General features: G+C 46.9%; 1 protein-coding gene across 1 annotated transcript; it reads left to right on the top strand.

Moving 5' to 3' along the window:
- Positions 1-232: 232 nt before the first annotated feature.
- Positions 233-18,953, top strand: Det1 (DET1 partner of COP1 E3 ubiquitin ligase). The gene is made up of 5 exons (XM_038314060.1): positions 233-366; positions 4,418-5,510; positions 8,397-8,584; positions 13,980-14,171; positions 18,318-18,953. The coding sequence occupies exons 2-5, from the start codon at positions 4,428-4,430 to the stop codon at positions 18,550-18,552; spliced, it is 1,698 nt and encodes a 565-aa protein (XP_038169988.1). The 5' UTR covers positions 233-366; positions 4,418-4,427; the 3' UTR covers positions 18,553-18,953.
- The last annotated feature ends 991 nt before the right edge of the window (positions 18,954-19,944 follow it).

Genomic DNA, 19,944 nt, shown 5'->3' with positions numbered 1-19,944 from the left:
AGAATGACCCCGTGCATATATAATCCCATTTCCAACCATTACGGGAGAAGCAGGTGAAAACTTAATTCCTGTTCACGTTATTATGAATATGCCTTCGATCATCCCTAAGAGTTTTTCCATCCAAGCCTCGACGGCCTCGATCCCTCCTCCCGCCGCCAGGGTGCGCTGCGCCGTTCCTCAGCTGGGTGGCAGCTCTTCCGTACTTCCCTTCTCGCTGCGCAGCTCTTCCGGTAGCGGGCGGAAGCAGGGGGTTTGAGGCTGCAGACGCCGGGGTCCGGAGGCATGGCGTGGGCGGGGCCGGGGGAGGTGTGCACCGAGCCGGCTAGGGCGACCCTTGCCCCGGCCCCATGAGCCAGGACCCGACAGGTGAGGACTTGTCCTTTTCGGCCGGTGGGAGCTCCGCGGCGGGCTCCTCCCCGCATGATACCCGGGCCTCACGAGCCCCAGCGCCAGGCTTTGCCCGGGGAGGCTCCGCCCTGGGCTTTTCTTTCCGGGGGCGCCCCTTGGGCATGTGTGTCTGCCTCTTGGCATCCTTTTCTTGTTTTGGAAGCAGTCGCCAAGTGAGGGGACGTGTGCACTTGCTCTAACGAGGAAAAAACAAAACAAAACAAAAAACCAACTACTTGCTTTCACACATTTAGTGACCCGACTTAGCCAGGCTTTCTTTTATTTCAAAACGTATCAAAGCGTCTATCATGTGCTGCCCCTAGGGCTAGATAAAGAATAAACCGTTGCGACCGAAGTAGACCTGGTTTCTTCCAATACATAGAGAGTACTGTTGAGCGAGGTTCAGCAAGGAGACTCAAACATGAAACACAATCATGCAAGCGAACATGTAAATAAAAGTTGCGACAGAATACGATAGAAAGAGCAAGAAAAAGATGAGCCCTCATTTAGGGAGGATGGTCAAGAAAGACGTTCCAAATATCGACGCTAAAGATGGAACAGGAGAAGTTAAGGCAAGGATGCATTTCGGAAAAGATAACCCTGTGTTTTCCCGCGTTGGTCGAGAATATGGCTTGAGGTAGGCCCAGGGTTTAAGAAGGGAGCTTGCTATGTACCAAGCACTGTGGTGGGCACACACAGGAGGGGTGTAGCTGACACAGAAAAGTCACCGTAAGTATGCACATAAGTAAAACACAGAGTTGTGGGAAAGGAGAGGCTTGGCTAGTGTGTTGGGATATCAGTCTCACGATGTGAAAGAAGGCCTTTGAAGACAAGATGATGAAGCTGATACCCCAGGTCGTTCTCAAAGGTGAAGAATTTGGTTTCTACTATTACAGACGCTCAATGTTTCTTTCCTAGGGCTAAAGTGGCCATAGGCAATATGTAAATAAGTGAGTGCGGCTGTGGTCCAGGGGAAGGTTCTTTCCAAAACCAACCAGGGTAGTAGTTTAGAGTCTTGACTCCCTCAGGTCTAGCTCAGCACGCCTTGCCTTTTAGATCCTTATCGGGTGGTTGTAGCTTGGACTTGGATAAGCTTGAAACAAAAAGAATGTGAAACAATACCTTTACTATGGGTTGTAGGGTTTCTGGGCTACTTGTTGCAAAGCCTTTGCCAAATGTGTCCCCCCCCCCCAATCTTTTGATTCCTTTCTGATTATTGGTGTGCATTCTTTCTTTGTTGGCCATTTGTGTGTCTTTGGGGAGATGTCTTCCAAGTATTTTATCTGGTTTAATTAATTTTTTTTTTTTTACAGAATTGGATTTTGCGGGGTGGTGGTGGCACATGAAAAAAAAATTGTGAGCCGGGCAGTGGTGGCGCACGCCTTTAATCCCAGCACTCGGGAGGCAGAGGCAGGCGGATCTCTGTGAGTTCGAGGCCAGCCTGGCCTACAAGAGCTAGTTCCAGGACAGGCTCTAAAAAAGCTGCAGAGAAACCCTGTCTCGAAAAACCAAAAAAAGAAAAAAGAAAAAAAAATTGTGGCTATTCACTGAGTTCTAGGAGTTCCTTAAATATGCTAAGTATTAATTCCTTATTATGTATTTGGCCAGCAAATATTTCTGTTCATTCTTTAGTTTGCCCTTTCACTTTTGTTTGTTTATTTTGTTTATTTTTTTTTTTTATTTATTTTGAGACAGCGTTTCTTTGTGTAGCCCAGTACAGAATGTGCTGTCCTGGAACTCATTCTGTAGACCAGGCTGACCTTGAACTCACAGAGGTCTGTCTAAGGCTGCCTCCCCAGTGCCTAAAGGCATGTGCCACCAAACCTGGCATCCTTTCACTCTCTAACTGCAGCTTTTAGCACATCGATGTTTTTATGTATTCACGTTTAACCATTTCTAGTTGTGTTGCCCATGGATTTAGTTTCACATCATAAAAAGTCATTGCTAGATCCATTTTCATCAAGTTTCCCCCTGTGATTTCCTTTGGAAGTTTTATATCTAGAGGTCTTTGACTTAGTTTTTAATTCATTTTGAGTTCTTTTTTTTTTTTGTAAATGGTGAAAGATAATTTTATTTTCAAAATCCTTTTGCATACGATAGCCAGTCATCCAGAAGCCGTGCACTGGAGAAACTCCTCTTTCCTGTTGTGTGGCCTTAGCCTTCCTGAACACCAATCAGTTTTGTCTGTGTGAGCTTATTAGACTTTGGCTTGATACCTGGGGAAGCAGCTTCAAGGAGGGGGGCTGTGCCGTGTCTGAGTTTCAGAGGGCTCAGTTCGGCATTATGGGGAGGGTCTGGCAGACAGGAAGCAGAGGAAAGGGGTGCAGGAAAGGGCCAGACGCCTCCAAAGTCAAGTGTCCGTGACTCGCCCACTTAGGTCTTCTACCCACCGTCACCTCCCAGTAATGCTGCCTTGTGAATCCATGAGCTATCAATCCATTGGTTAGGCCAGAGCCCTCCTGTTGGGAGCTGTGAGCCCCACAGATCCTGAATTTCTGGTAAACAACTTGTAATGCTTGCAGCTGCTCTGAGCATGAGACCCTCAGGAGTTCCTGACGGCAAGGGAGTGTGTTCTGGTGCATTTGGCTGGGGCATGGCTATCAGTTAAGGATCCCTATATAAGCTGCCCCCGGACACAATAAAGGGGGCATTCCTGTTTCAAGGATGGCCCGTGTCTCTGTCCGTCTGTGAGTGAGTGTTTCAATCTCCAGCCCCTTGCCTGGTTCACGAACTGTATGGTGGCTCAGAGAGCACAGCCTGCGTGGTGCACTGCACCCTCATAGTCTAGTAGTCTCTGGAATCGCCGTACAGACACCGAGAGGCGTGCTTCACTGGTCTCCTGAGCAGTGCCTCTCAGCCTCTCTAATGCTGTGACCCTCTAATACAGGTCCTCATGTTGTGGTGACTCCCAGCCTTAAAATTATCTTCATTACTACTTCTTAACTGTAATTTTGCTACTTATGAATCGTAGTGTGAATCGTAGAATGAATATAAATTTTCTGGTGCTTTTAGGTGACCCTGTGAAAGGGCCCTTCAGCCACCAAATGGGTTGTAACCCACAGGTTGAGAACCCAGAGCATGTTGATAAGATTAATCGTGATTTATTTTGAGACTCTGTTCTTTTCAACTGGCCAGTGTATACAATGGTTATGCTTTTATTATTATGGCTTCATAATAAGTTCTGGAATGAGGAAATATGAGCATTCCAGTTGTGTTATTTTCCATATCATCTTAGTTATTTGGTATTCTTTGAGATTCCATATTACTTTCAGGGTGAAATTTTGTGTTTTCACAAAAATCCCATTGGGATTTTGTTAGAGATTGCTTTAATCTATAGATCACTTTACAGCCCAGTAGGTGTGTATATGTACATTCATTGGTATTTTCTTTTTAAAAGACAGGGTCTTGGGGCTGGGGAAAGTAGCAGAGTTGATAGAGTGCTTGCCTAGCACGTGCAAGGCTCTAGCTTTGAGACCCAGCACCCCGTAAACGAGGTGTGGGCGCGCAAGCCTGTAATCCCAGAAGGACCGGAAGTTGACAGTCATCCATAGCTTCAAGCTTCATGCCAAATTTGAGACCTATGTAGGATACGTGAGATTCTGTTTTAAAAATAAACAGACAAAGATAAGATTTCAGTCTATTCTGGTCTGATTTTGAATTTGAAGTGATATTCCTGCCTCGGCCTCCTGAGTGGTGGTGGTGGTTTTTACTTGTGTGTCACCGTACCCTGGGAGTGTGATTTTTGTGCTGTTCACGTTTGATGTACTTGTTGGCTTATTCTTTGAAAATTCCTTTTAGCTTATACTTGGAAGGTATTCTTTCTGTATTGTATCCTTCTTTTAGATGTTTAGGTTTAGATATGTCAGGATCACTGTGTAACTCCAATCTTGGAAGGAGAAATGCTGGTCACTGTTGTCCTGGGAGATCCTGGGTTCAGTCAGAGTAAAAGTGATCTGTTTACTTTGCATGTACTTATGTATTAGTACATTTTGTTCCATTTTCTTGATTTCTGTTTTTTTCCCTTATGCAGAGATGTTATAATGGATCATCATGTTTCCACCATTAAACCCCGAAGAATCCAAAATCAGAATGTCATTCACCGCTTAGAACGCCGGCGAATCAGCTCAGGCAGGGCTGGGACCCACTGGCATCAGGTCCGCGTGTTCCACCAGAATGTCTTCCCTAACTTCACTGTTGTCAACGTTGAGAAGCCTCCTTGTTTCTTGCGTAAATTCTCACCTGATGGGCGCTACTTTATTGCTTTTTCTTCTGACCAGACGTCTCTTGAAATTTATGAGTACCAGGGCTGTCAGGCAGCCGAGGACCTCTTGCAAGGCTATGAAGGGGAGATCTTGTCCAATGGCAATGATCAACGGTCAGTCAGCATCCGAGGCCGGCTTTTTGAACGTTTTTTCGTCCTGTTGCACATTACCAATGTAGCAGCCAACGGTGAGCACTTGAACCGGGAGTGTAGCCTCTTCACGGATGACTGCCGGTGTGTCATCGTGGGCTCCGCCGCCTATCTCCCAGATGAACCGCACCCTCCTTTCTACGAGGTCTATCGGAACAGTGAGTCAGTGACCCCCAACCCACGGTCCCCTCTGGAGGACTACTCCCTCCACATCATTGACCTTCACACGGGCCGTTTGTGTGACACACGCACCTTCAAGTGTGACAAAGTGGTCTTGTCACACAACCAGGGGCTGTACCTGTACAAGAACATCCTGGCCATCTTGTCTGTGCAGCAGCAGACAATCCACGTCTTCCAGGTGACGCCCGAAGGCACGTTTATCGATGTCCGGACCATCGGCCGCTTCTGCTATGAGGACGACCTGCTCACCGTGTCAGCCGTTTTCCCGGAGGTGCAGCGTGACAGTCAGGCAGGCATGGCCCACACCTTTAGGGACCCTTTCATCAACTCCCTGAAGCACCGCCTGCTGGTGTACCTGTGGCGCAGGGCCGAGCAGGATGGGAGCCCAATGGCCAAGAGGCGTTTCTTCCAGTACTTTGACCAGCTGCGGCAGCTGCGCATGTGGAAGATGCAGCTGCTAGATGAAAACCATCTGTTCATCAAATACACCAGCGAGGACGTAGTGACCCTGCGGGTCACAGACCCGTCTCAGGTACGGGCCAAGCCCCACAGGAGTGCACACCTTCACGTAGCATCTGTTCTTGCTATACTTGGGTTCAGACTTAAAGTCAGTTTCCTTTTTGTCTGACCTCACATATTGAGGTTGACAAATGGAGGGCAAACGTCAAGCCACTGCCACGTACACAGCCAGCTTTGTGCTTCTTAGCTCAGTTGTTCCATGGGGGCATTTCAGTACCTGTCAGACAGGAGCCCGGATGCTGTAAGGTCGGGGTTTGGACTACATATGTATAATCCTGCCTGGACTTTTATAGGACTGCTTATTGAACCAAACACGTTCTGGCAGTGAGAATGAGCACTCCATGCAAAAATAGAAATCCTTTGGGGCTCAGTGGTAGAGAGCTCGTCTAGCATATGAGGCTTTGGGTCCCCAGCCCTGGGAAAAAAAAAAAATCTAAACTCTGACATTGCAGCCAGGTTGATGGAGCACTCACAATGATGATAATCCCAGCCATGGGACAGTGGAGGCAAAGAGATCTTGGGTTCAAGGGCAGTGAGTTCCAGACCAGTTAGTACCATGTGACCTTGACTTCAAAAACCAAAGGCAGAGAAGTGCTGGGAGGGAATCACACTGGCAGTAATGAGACAGTTCAGATACCCTCTGGAAATTCAGGGGACCCTGAATATTTCTCTCAAAAGCTCTCCAGTTCTCTGAGTAAGAGGCCTACCTTTCTGTACCTTTGGCTCCCTTACCGCAAGTCGGGTCTCCTATTTGGAATTCTCTATTTTAGAGCTAGAGAACAGTAAAGTAGATAGCAAACTAAGATGTCAGCCAGCTCTACCTTCAGGAGGTGCTATACATGGTGGGGGTTGGCTCAGTGGATAAAGCATCTGGCTTATAAACACATGAGGGGAGTTTGGATTCCCAGAACCAACCTAAGTGCCAGGTGGGTGTGGCAGCCTGCTTGTAATCCCAGTGCGCAGAAGGTGGAGACAGTGACTAGTTGGCAAGTTCTGGGTCCCACGGACAGGCACCACCTTAATGGGTAGGAAGGTCAGGGACTGAAGAAGGCCTTAGGCCTTTGTGTGCCCAGGTGTGGCACAGACATGTATGAGAGACAAATGAAGAGATACTCTACAGGGCATCATTTCTAAGCCTCGCTCAGCCTGTGGTAAAATATCTTCCAAGGCCCCCCCCCCCCTGCCTCCCCATCAGAGCTTGCACATTCTGAGAAGGGGAGGAGGTGGAGATTGGGTCAGCTTTTCTTTTTCTTCCTTGTTAATGATGAACAGTGTCTCTGAGCCTCCACGGTGAGCATCTAGTTCATCTTTCGCGTCATGGAAGATGGGTGGTAGAGTCCTTGACTTCTTTCTCCTCCTGTCCTGAGTTTCCCAGTCTGCTGTAGAGGGAAGGCTGACAAGTGTTTGTGTAATTTTATAGTCATATAATTATGAAAGATCCTGTTAAAACCCTGATATGATCAAAGCAGTGTCCTAGTCTATAGATGGGACATGAGTCAGTCTTTTATTTAGGTTTCAGCTATAATTACCTTTCTATTTTGGAAGGAATAAGTTGTCTGTTATCACTGTGCGGAGATTATCCTTTTCTTCCCTTTGCTAAAAGGTGACCTATTTTTTCTGGTAGTTCCAGTCAGTTACAGCTAGACACGCTGCTGGGGCTCTGCCCTCTGCTCATGGAGTTTGAAACTTGAAACCCAGTCTCTGTGCCCCAGTTGTCCTCTTCTCTCCTCCTCCCATTTAATTTGATAAGTTCCCATAAGGTTAATGAGTAAAAACTGCATCTATAGACAAAGCCTTGGTAATATTATGGGTATTATTCTCAGGTTGCCCTCCAGCCTCTTTAATTTGCAGCCAAATTTAATTTCCAGGTGACTGCAAAGTCATGTAAAAGGAGCTCTGGGCAGGACTAATTACTAGTGAGACAGGTGGGCCCAATGGCTCCAAGATGGGCAATAGAGATTTAGACTCAATCAGAGGAGGGTGAAGCACTAATCCTTGTGTCCTGAAGACATCTTTGAATCCTGCAGGCAGCCTGCAGCTTTACTGCACACTGCTGCATTCACTGCGACACAAACTCAAGGTACCTGGAGCTTCCTGCTAGGCAAGGTGGAGGGAGCACTGGCGTGTCGAGGAAGAGCCCCAGCCACCCATGTCCCCATTCAGAAAAAGCCTGCCACCTATGGCATTTGAATGCTTTTCAGGCTCCCCCTCTAATCTTAATTGCCAGAAATCTCAGATGTATCTCCACAAAAGCTCTTGGCTGAAAGAACATTTATGGAGAAAGAAATGGAAAATGCCGGTCTGATTTGTCATTTGTTCCTCTGCAGTATCCTGCGTGGACACAACTTGCCTGGGCAGTTTGAGCACACAATGTGCTTAAGGTGTCTCTCTGTGTGCTAGAAATATTAAGAGGGAAAAATAAATGCCCCTAAATTGAACTTTCAACTGTACACATAGAAGAGGAAATCATTTACCAACAGGCAACCCTGAGCTGCAAATCACTTTCTCAGCAGGAAAGAAAATTAAATCTGGCATTTTAAAACTTTTTTTTTTTAATCTTAGGGTGGATTGGGGAACAAATAGGGGAATAAACACTTGGAAAGAAAAATATTGAATTTGCACAGTTTGAAGTGAAAGATTGAAAGCCTTTTTATATATACATGCTGGCTAGCTTAGTAATCCAAGCAGCACAGTGGCCGTGGGAAATCTAGTGGCATCAGGGCTCTCAACCGATAGAGCCAATGCCACTGCCTCCATTTCTAGAAGCTCTGGAGCCGTGTTCCTTCCCTCTAGTGCCAAGGCTGGGGTCCCTGAATGGATTGTTGTGGGGTGCGAACTTTAAGTCCAGCGGGCAGTTTCCTAGGCACGGGTGTCCCATGGCTGCTTCTTTTCTCTGCAGGCCTCCTTCTTTGTGGTGTACAACATGGTGACAACAGAGGTGATCGCAGTGTTTGAGAACACATCCGATGAGCTTCTGGAGCTCTTTGAGAACTTCTGTGACCTCTTCCGCAATGCCACCCTGCACAGTGAAGTCCAGTTTCCTTGCTCAGCCTCTAGCAACAATTTTGCTCGGCAGATCCAGCGTCGGTAAGCTGTTCTGCCAGACTTCCCAGGGTTAACTCTCAGTGGTTGGTATGAGGCTGGTAGCCATTTGTTTTAGGAACTGTGTATTCTGTTTGTCCACCTGGCCTTGGTAGGTCTGCCTTTTGGAAGCAACTCTTGTGTCATGCTCAAGTTTTCCTATTTCTGAGGACCTGTGTAATTATCTATGCATCTTCTAGGTCCTTCTTAGGCCGTATGTGAGCTGCTAAAAGATAGAAACTTTTTCTGCTTGTTGCTATATTCTCGGTGGTGCAGTGCCAAGGCCTTAAATATTTGTGGAATGAGTGATAGAGATCATTTTAGAACTGCATATTGAACACATCCATTTGTATCTGTTCTATGGTAAACCCTAAACCCCTCTAAAAGTAAAGTGCAGGGGTAGAGGGCTGGACCATAAGAACAGCAGACAAACCAGAAGTTCGCGTTATCTAAGAACTGTCTTAGTACATTAGCAGGAAAGGAATAGTTCCTTTGGGCCAAAAACCCATTCTAAGTCTGATGTGGTCAGACTTAGACTTAGAAAGATGTAAGTCTTTCATACCTAAATTGCTCTAACCATAACGAGGTATGGAGAATATCTGTTTTTGATCCCCAAATAGTCCATATCACATGGAGTAGATGAATCAGAGTGAGCATTACTGCTTCTGGGAAAGATGAGCAAAAAGGTGACTTAGTGCAGTGGCTCTGTGTGTACAGGGACAGTGGTGGGTGAGATGGAGAGATGCTGACACCTCATTGCCTGTGCCCTCTCGCCAGTGCGCTTACCTTCTGGCTTAGGAGCATGGCTTCCTTCTTCTCAGTCTCACTGTGAAGCCTAGGCTGGTCTTGGACCCGAGGTGATTCACCCTCCTCAGACTTTCTAGTGCTGGGATTACAGGGTGGGGTACCACTCCTCTCCCTTTTTGGTGGCAGTGCTGTGAACTGAACCTAGGAATCGTCTTTCAAAATTAGCTTTTAAGTTAATTATCTTATTATTATCATGTTATGGAAGGTAGGTGTCCTCGTTTCTTCCTGTTGCTTTGATAAACACCGTGACCAAAAACACCCTGGGGAAGAATAGGTTCATTTCAGCTGACACTTCTCGGTCACACTTCATCGCTGAAGAAAATCCGAGCTGAGATTCGAGGCAGGAACCTGGAGGCAGGAACCGATATAGAACCACAGAGGAGTGCTGCTTAGTGTCTTGTTCCAGCTCCTTCCTAGCTAGCTTTTTGGTGTAGTCTGGTACCACTTTCTATAGCGGGCTGGGCCCTCCTTCATTCATCAGTAATTAAAGCAGTTCACCACAGATGTGGCCATGGGCCAGTACTGATTTTGATTTCCGTTCACTTCATATCTACTCCAAGGCTAGCGTCTGTCAGCTGAGCGGAGCCCAAAGCTGCCTGTTGATAGAGTCATGGAGGAGTGGGACAACACTCTTCGGAAAGTGTGTCAGAACTCCTCTGGAGTGAAGAGCACTGCAGGCTCCTCGTGAGAGAAGTTGCATGCTCATTCAGTGAGCCTAAAGACTTAGTTTCGTATCACTGAGGAATGGAAAGTTATAAATGCCCTCGTACACTTGCCCACAAAATGTGTCCTGAGTAGATTTTGTTAGCTGCCCTATCGTAGTTTGCTTTAATGAATATATAATGTACATGTGAACTGAGTTTCTATTTTTATTTCTTGTAAATACGTGGAAATTGTGTGGTAAATGTTCTCTAGTAGTCTTTGTGAGAAAGAAAAGCTACGAGTAGCTTATGGGTTAGCACAAAGTGTGCAAACACACAAATTGGACTGTTGAGTTCTGAATCATTTAAGAAGCAAGTGCCTTTATCCTAAGAGACCAAACAGACTAGCAGAGGAAGAGGCAGTCCTGAAACAACTGAAGTTGCAAATACAAGGATGTCTTAAACACTGATGCTCTAGGAAACCTAAAATTTGTTAGATTAAGCTGAAGAGCTCTCTGAGGGGAAAAAGAGGGAGCAGGTAGGAAAATGGAAAGAAAGGTAAAGAAAAAGTTGAGTGCATTTGCCCTAGAGTTCTCTACCTGGCCGTTCCCAAAAAGGAGAACTTGAGGACCAAAGGTGTAGAAACAATGTGAGCACTCTCTGACTCTGACGGAGGGAACTGCCTAGGTTGGCCCAGCCATCTGTGGCTATTGGAGCCAAGTGTTAGCTTTCAGGAATTCTTGCAGATGACTCCCTTACTTTGGCCTTACCCGTCCTTTTGAGTTATCATCATCTGTTGGTGGAAGCTACATAGGGAAGTGCTATGGCTCCTTGCCAACAGTGTTTGGTGACGTCACGTTGCTGCCTTGAAACTGGCCACAGCAGGAAGCTCTGCACCACAGATTGGCAAATGTTACAAATCATGTCCCCTCCCAAGAAAAATCTCCTGCTTTACCCCAATAAGTACTTAGTATAGTTGGAGAGAAGAGGCCCATGGAGGCATGCTATGGTATTTTGAAGCATTAGAGCTGACGGTAAGTCACAGAAACTGAGGAATAACATCCATGGCTCGTGTTATCAGAACGGTGACAGTGGCAGTGCAAGTGTGGAGATCTTGCCTTTAGAGAGTTGTAACGGGGTGATCTCATGGACGTGGGGATGCAGTGCAGGGATAGAGTACTTTCCTGTACTCACAGGTTCTGGCTTCAGTCTGTCCCCATCCCTGGTGCCACCAACAAGAACAGTCCAGGCTGGCCTTGAATTTACAGTTCTTTTGACTTGGGTTCCTGAATATGGGGATTCCAGATGCTTGTCACTGTGCCTGGTGAAAGGATTTCTCATTTAGAATCCATATTCAGCCAGACAGTGGTGGTGCGTGCCTTTCATCCCAGTGCTTGAAAGGCAGAGGTGGGCGGAGCTCTGTGAGTTCAAGGCCAGCCCGGTCTACAAGAGCTAGTTCCAGGATAGCTAGGACTGTTACACTGAGAAACCATCTAGAAAAATTAAAAAGAAAAAGAAAAAGAAAGAAGAGAATCCTATATTAAAAGATATTTCCAGATCTTTGAGACTCAAAATAAAATCATCCTTTCTGTGTCTTTCTGAGGAAGCCTTTGGAAGATAAGGCACACAGGACAGGGATGGTTTTTTCGTCAGCAGAGCCAGAGCACTGAGGGCGCTGAAAGGGAAGCCACAGGATCAAGCCTCACAGATCAGACCTGAGGGGCTGAGAGAATGAAGGAAGTGTTTCAGGAAAAGGCGGAGCTGGGCCGGCATCCGGAGGGCCTGAGTGTATCATTACTGCTGTTCTGGTAGCACCATCAATGGCATGTGAGCAGAGCTGTTGAAGGAGACCAGGAGCTATCCGCGGTTAACCAGGAAGACAGATAACACTCAGCAGAGGCAATAAGGAACCCAAGGCTGAGGTGTTCTGAGGCCTTTGAAGGACGCCAACGAGCCCGCTGGCTGGATTGGAGTGCACAGGGCTCCTGGTTGGAGATGGGGCCGGGACACAAGTGACTGTTGCCCAACTTCAGATGGTGCAGTGTTTGACCAGCGTAGTGGCAGATGGTGTTGAGTTTCTCCTCTCTCTCTCCCCACCCTCTTCCTTCCTCTCTAGCTCCCTTTCCCCCTTCCTCCCTCTCTCCCCCCTCCGTCTCCGGCTCCCTCTGCCTCTCTGCCACTGCCCACTGAGGATTGATCCCAGGGGTCTCTGGTGTGTTTGGCAAGTTCTTTCTGCATTTTTTATTTTAAGGGGTCTCACCAAGTTGCCCAGACTGGTCTAGATCTTGTTCTTGAACTTTCAGCCCTGCCTCCGTGTCCCAAATCACAGACCTCTGTCACTAACCAGATGGTTTTCCTTATTTTAAACTGAGAAGTAAAAATGCATGTTTGTGTGTTGACGGGACTGGCCCTGTAGAGAAAGATGCTGCCTCATATGTGAGAGGAGATGAGGTCTGCTGAGTGCCATGCAAGGACGGATGCTCTGTGGAGACCTTAAAGGTTCTCTTCTGCTTCCCTGCATTCATGAGTAACACATCAGGGGCAGATGAGGTAGCTGTGCAGAGTGGGAGGCAGGCTGGACTGTGGAAGCACAGAGGAGTATCTCTCCACATTGAAGGCCTGTGTGGGGTTTGTGGCCATAAGGTCGAAGCGAGCAGTACTGTTTACTTTTCTCCAGCTGGAGGAAACTGAGCAGCACAGGCACAGGATCAGCAGAGCTGAACTTGACTGGAGCACCAATCTAAGATGTAGTTCAAGGTTTAGAGCATGCGTGCAGTAGAGCTGGTTTATGGTTAACCGTGGAGTGTAAGGTGGCTACGAAGAGAGGACACAATGGGTGTGAGGTGGAAGGAAAATGTTGGCGGAGTCAGTGGGTCTTGAAGGATTATTAAAGTTGGGGTGTGGAGAAGACTGAATCTGGGGAGACAGAGGATGGCCAGAACATGGGATGGGCCACCTCGAGTTACAGTGGTTACGGGGTGAGAGGAAGTTAGGATGGAAGGTCCTGTCGTTAGAAGGATGACTACTGAGAATTTTGAAGTCACTTAGAATTGGGCAGAGTGACACAGCCAAGGGCTAAGCACTGCAGATACCAGAGGGATGGCTTCTTCGGGTTTCAGGCAGTGCGGAGCTGGGAGGATGGAGATATGGTGGGTGCTGTCGAAGACTAGGACTGCTTCAATGTATAGATTGTGTAGGTCACCATAGATGCTTTGGGGGTCATCAAAACCAGGAGCCAGCTCCTATCATGTTTCTGTCTCTGTGACAGGGAGAGACACAGCTCCATGGTGCCATCTGCAGCAGCCTGAGTAGTTCCCTTGTCCTTTGGGTACTTCACTGGAGTACAACCAGATTCATGTAATGACAACAGAAAAGAATCTTAGGATGAGCCAGGGCATAGCCGAATCGGAAGTTATTAGACGACCTTTTGAACAGATCTAAGAACAGGGGTAAGGACAAGCGCTCAGGAAAGGTGAGACATAGCCATGTGGTTGTGGAGCCCTCACCTGAGAGCTGTGGTTAATGTCTTTCCAGTAGCTGTATGTACTGGTTTTGGTGGCTTCTTGGTTATATCTAAAAGGTCGCTAAGGAACCTTTCCTTTTCTGGCAAATGAGCGTCAGGACGGTTTCTGAGATGCATTGAATAGGAGAACAGCTGGTGAAAGCCCTAGTTTACAAGAGCTCTAGGGAAAGTGACGGTTTTATATCTTGCATGTGTATAGCGTGTGTGTGACCATGAGTGTGTGTGCCATGGCACTCACCGGCTGTTGGGAGGACTTTTGGGAGTTGGCCATCTCCTTCCGCTGTGGGATCTGCTGATTGAAGTCAGGTCAGCTCTCCAGGCTTGTGTGGCACGTTCACCTGATGAGCCCTCTGGATTTTAACCATGTGCCTGTGAGTATTGAACCGAGGCAGCTGCTGAGAAAGCCTTCCTCACTGGTCCTTTGTTCTAGGTTCAAAGACACGATTATAAATGCCAAGTATGGAGGCCACACGGAGGCTGTGCGTCGACTGCTAGGCCAGCTCCCCATCAGTGCCCAGTCTTACAGTGGCAGCCCCTACCTGGATTTGTCTCTCTTCAGCTACGATGACAAGTGGGTGTCAGTCATGGAGCGACCCAAGACTTGTGGAGATCACCCAATCAGGTACTTTGTCATGACCACAGCTCCAAACTGCTTCAAGCAGAGGGCACCATGGCTTCTTTGTCCTCTTCTCTGACATGACTCTGACTGACAGTCTCTTCTCGTGCTTTGGCTGGAAGGAAAAGAAGGCCTTTCTTTTTTCTTTTCTTTCTTTCTTTCTTTCTTTCTTTTTCTTTTTTCTTTTTTTTTTGGTTTTTCAAGACCGTGTTTCTCTGTAGCTTTGGAGCCTGTCCTGGAACTAGCTCTTGTAGACCAGGGTGGGCTCGAACTCACAGAGATCCGCCTGCCCCTGCCTCCCAAGTGCTGGGATTAAAGGCATGCAGTAACACTGCCAGGCAGGAAGGCTGTTTCTATTGAGTGCTGAGGGGTCAGATCATTTAAGTGTTTTTCTCAGAAGTTAGCTACTGCTGCTCTTGGCTCCCAATGAAAACATTTTACTCAGATAAATTCTGTCTGCTTTTAAAAGTCTCCATGGAAGCCAGACAGTGACTGATGCACGCCTTTAATCCAACACTGGCAGGCAGAGGCAGGTAGATCTCTGAGTTTGATGCTAGCTTGTTCAACACAGCGAGTTCCAGGATAGCCAGGCCTACAAAGAGGAACCTGTCTTGAAAATAAAACAAAAAAAGTAAAAGCATACAAGAAAATGAGCTGTATTTTTCATTTTTAATAACCTAATGGTGTTCCTTAATAGATTTTGCATCCAGTATATCGTATAAAAATCATTTTATCTTTGTTACTAAGTAGAAAAGGCAGAGATAATTTCTTAGTTGTGGAATCTTTTTGTTTGTTTGTTTAAGAGTATTTTATGCATATTAGTATTTTGTCTACATGTGTGTACGTACACCATGTGTGTATCTGGTGCCCACAGATGTTGGAAGAGGGTGCCAGATCCCCTGACATGGAGTTATGGTTGGTTGTGAACCATCATACTGGGAGTTACAGGTGGTTGTATGGTTGGTGCTGGGAATTGAACCCAGGCTCTCTGGTAGAGCAACAAGTACCCTCAGCCACTGAGCTGTCTGTCTTTCCAGCTCCTACTGCTGGGGTCTTAAAATTAGCCCCTTGTAGGCATCCTTCTCACCTGAGTCACACCTGTTCCTCTGCATCTGGAGCCTGTGCTGTTATCGATACAAAGAGGACCTGGATTTGTCTCTAGTGGGGCTCCTGCCAGGAGGACTGGAGCCCTAAACTGTAGCTTGGAAGGTCTTTTCACATGCAGACAATAGCACTCAGAGTTTATAGTTTTGTTCCTTTCCTCCCTCCCTTCCTTTCTCTTTTCCTCCTTCCCTTCTTCTCCAAGCTGGCTTTGAACTTAACTGCAGCTCCTCATCTCCCCGCCCCCACTGGACTACAGGTAAAGCCTTATCGCACCCAGCTGTGGTATTTTCATCAGTAGCTCCATTGGGTGTTAAATGGGTCTGTGTAACATATTCTGAATAGTTAATCACTGTTCCTAGTATTTCCTTTGTGAAATTGCACTCAAATTTCAAAATTTGATAAAACAAAAAAATCAAAACTTTTTGTTTTATCATGGCAAATGTTTTATCTGTGCTGACGATCTGCACCTCCTAGCTTCAAAGGTTATCAGCTCCTGACCAGCCCTTTCCTCTCCCCACCTCCCTGCTGCTCTGATTATTTTGCAGTGAATCCCACTTTCCCTAGAATTTTACCCATAAACATTTCGGTGTGGATTTCTAAGAGATAACAAGCTTTAACAAACAATGAAAACCTTGATATCTTCTTATCAAAACAACATCAACAAAACCTCATCAGTGGCTGGGAATGTAGCCCGTAGATAGAATGCTTACCTACCCTGCGCAAAGCCCCGGGTTCACTTCACAGCACCACATAAATGTGGAGTGGTGGTGCACACCTGGTGGTGTACTTGGGCGTTCAAGATCTTCAGCTCCATAGCAGGTTTGAGGCCAGCCTGGGATACATGAGACCCGCCTCAGAACAAACACACATTTGCTAATGCCACCAAGCATCTAGTTAGTTTTCCCTCTATTGCCTGTGAATATTCTTTGCACAGTTTGTTTGACTCATTTCTAAACAAGGTTCATATGCATGTGGCTGCTGCTGTTAAAATCATAGTCTATGGGTTTCCTTTTTGTTTGTTTGTTTTTGTTTTTTGAGACAGGGTTTCTCTGTAGCTTTGGGGCCTGTCCTGGAACTAGCTCTTGTAGACTAGGCTGGCCTCGAACTCACAGAGATCCACCTGCCTCTGCCTTTCGAGTGCTGGGATTAAAGGCATGTGCCACCACCGCCCGGCTTATGGGTTTACTTTTTTCTCTTTATTTTTCTTGCAGTGACATCTTTGTTCATCACCAACTTGTTCATCCTCCTCACATCTGGGCTCTGTTCATTGCATGCTAGGAGTAGTGGCTACTATGTTTTTCATTCCTCCTGCTTCCCTACAAATTGGTAGTTAGATTTAGAAGCACAAACAGCTCACTTTAAATTATGAACCCCGTACGTGTTGGGAAATATGTGGGTAGGTTAATGTGCTTTTTATGCATAAAGGCACATAATGGGCCTCATTTGATTTAGTCAAATAGATACATTTCTGTCCTTGCTGTTTCCCCGTCTTCTTCAATTTGACAAGATGAGCCTAAGTAGCACCTGCAGTGCCATTGCTGTGACTGAGGAGGCTTCTCTCGGAATTACGTCATGCTTTTACTTAAAACGAGAACTGGAAGGATCCTAGAGGCTTCTGAAGAGGCCGTGTTGTCAGACACCTTCACTGTCAATTCTGTTCTGGTCTCTGTCAATGTGTGTGTTTGTTCACGTTTTCATTTGTAGCTTTAATCACGCAGGTGCCATGGCTTGCCCACCTCTTTAGCTTTAGGGATGACTGACCATTGTGATACACAGTCCGCACACCGACACACTGTCTCCTCAGGTAGACGTGCCGCCATCTCTCCAGCCTTCTGCCTATCTCTTTTGTGCATTTTAACATTAGAGCAACTCTGATAATGCAACTGTTGATCATTTAAATTAAATTCTGAGGATATGAATTCTTGGGGATGGGATTATTTTATCAAAAAGTATAAATATCCTGAGCTCAGGGGTGGCTCATTTCCCTAGTGTGTGCAGGGCCCTGGATTTGAGCCTCAGCTCTGCAAAATAATAAAATAATAACGCTGATGCAAGGTCCGAGCCCTAGAGCTGTCCTTACCTGCCCTCTCCGCCATCTCTAGTCTCCCAAATCACAAGCCATTCAGAAATACCTTTTGTCAGTTGTGTGAGGTGGAAAATCCAAATCCAAACCACTAGCCATGTTGTTTGTAGGCAGGTTCTCCTGCTGCTGAGCTGTGTCCCTAGCACATGATCTAATTTCTGTATGTGAAAAATGACAGCCTTGAGAGAGAATTTATTTTATTTTTTTTACTGAGATACTCTCATATAGCCCAGGTTAGCTTCAAACTTGCTATACAGCCAAGTCCAGCCTTGGATTCCATACCTCCTGCTCCGTCTTCCAGAGTGCTGGGATTACAGGCATGTATGTGTAAGAATTTGTTCTTAAACCTGGAAATCTTAAAGGTGAGCTCAGAGCGGCACTGTTCTAGCCACCAGCCACTTATGGCTGCTGAGCACTGACTGCAAGACCAGGCCGAGCTGAGGTGTACGCAGGTGTCGTTCATTTCAGATTTCAGAGACGTAGTGAAAGAGTATGTGGTAGCTCATGATTTTCTTTTGTTTTGAGTGATTGTGGGTTATAATGACTAAGTAGTATTCTGGATATATTGGATTAAATTAAATATATTACAAAATAAATTTCACTTTTTGTCTTACTTTTTTTCTTTTTAATGTGGCTCTTCAAAAATTTAAAGTTACACATGAAGCTTAGACTTGCTGGTGGCATTTCATTAGACAGTCTTTTGACAGGAGCTTCTGGAAGCCAGAAGGCTGTAGTTCAGAGTCTACTTCAGGGTCATCTTGAGGAGTGGTCACCAATTAAGGACAGGAGTTAACTTTACACTCACTCTGCCTCTAAGGTGAGCTGATCAGATGAGGTGGCTTGTGGGCTGCAGTTGCTGCAAGAGGCCTTCTCGTTTATCAGATGAGCTACTGAGTGTCTCCATCCCCTGCTGTCCGGATTTCAAGATGGCAGCGATAGCAACACCGTGTCTCTTTTCTGTTTAGGTTCTATGCCCGGGACTCTGGCTTGCTGAAGTTTGAGATTCAGGCAGGCTTGCTGGGCCGCCCCATCAACCACACAGTGCGGCGCCTCGTTGCCTTCACCTTTCACCCTTTTGAGCCGTTCGCTATTTCTGTGCAGAGGACTAACGCAGAGTACGTTGTCAACTTCCACATGCGGCACTGCTGCACCTCGCTGCCCCACCATAGCCGCGCTGCCCAGGACTTCGCCCCTGCTTGACTCCATGGACTCCAGGGCAGAAGCCGCTGGCTGCCAGCTCTGGGGACCCCATACTGGAAGCCCTCCCTCACCTGAGACAGCCCGAGAGGCACGGAGGACGGGGTGCAACCTAGTGGACCTTGGTTTTCCTGTTACCCGGATGATCATTTTTAAAGTTTTCTCGCTTTTCCCTGTGGGAACACCTAGCATTACATCCATTCTATTTTGTTTACTTAGCATTTTATGGCTGTGAAGATAGAAGCATTACACCTTCCCCCTGGACGCCACTCTTTGGCATTACGGTCTGAAACCTGCAGCAGGTAAATCATGTTTACTCCTGAGAATTATGTACTCCTTTCCACTTCTCCCACAAGCAGGGCTCTTTATAAAAGAAAATAAAGTCTTAATATTTTCTTATGAAACTCTCTCTTGCTTGATGTTTCCCTAGTTCTCCTTGGATACTTGGGCTGAGAGAGGAGGACTGAGAGAGGAACGCCAGGCCCTGGATGCAGCAGCTGCTCCTGGGTGTGCTAAGTGGCTAGTAGTGCCCGCATGAAAGGCAGTCATTTGCCAGGATTGTTCCCTTCCCGAGGGCTTTCTGCTGGTAATTGTTAGCTCCGGAGAAGCAGGGGTAATCACGCGTCCTCATGTGGAAGCATGCTCACATCTGCTGCCCGTGTCAAGCCGGTGGGAGAGCAGGCAGCCCTGTGAGTCCTGGCAGAAACAAACAATGTGTGGCACGTACTGTCCTTTGAGGAGCAGGCGCTGGAGAGCTCCAGGTGTCCCTAAACAGATCAAACTGGCTGTCCCTGGGTGGCTGAGCTCTTATAGCTCTCCTGTAGACCCCTGCTGGCCCTAGACTGCGTCCCTCTGTGACGTTGTCAACCAGTCTCCTCCAGAGGGCTTGTCAGCCCGTGTAGATCTCATTTGCATAATGTGTCCCCCAGAATAATGTAGTCAGCTTGTTTAGAAACATCTGTCTCAGAAGGCACCTTTGAAATGTTTTGTACCAAAGCAATCTGTAGAAGGGGCCATGGATGCTAGCAGCTGCGTCCTGTATCCCTTCCACTAGCTAGACTTCTGGGAAGCATAGGAAATGTGATAGGCGATCCTGAGCCGCACCCAAGCCCGTGTTATTAATGTCATCATCTCCGGTATGGAAGAGCTAAATTTATCCTCCGCCTTCAAGCTCTGAGTACCTCCTATGAATCAGGCTGATATTGTACTCAGAATGAGGAGGGCAAGAAGGATGTGGCTGTCAACAGAGGAAACCTTCTACCGAGTTTCCCTGAGGACGGGGAGGAGGGAGGCGAAGGAACTGAAGACTGGGAAAAAGAGCTCCTGCAGTTGCATTGCCGAGCGTGTCATGTGACCCAGAATGGTGCCGCCCACCTTTAAGATGGGTCTTCCCAC

Source organism: Arvicola amphibius, chromosome 12, assembly GCF_903992535.2.
Source record: "Arvicola amphibius chromosome 12, mArvAmp1.2, whole genome shotgun sequence".
In the NCBI taxonomy this organism is placed as follows: Eukaryota; Metazoa; Chordata; class Mammalia; order Rodentia; family Cricetidae; genus Arvicola; species Arvicola amphibius.
This window is presented reverse-complemented; position numbering and strand designations above follow the sequence as displayed.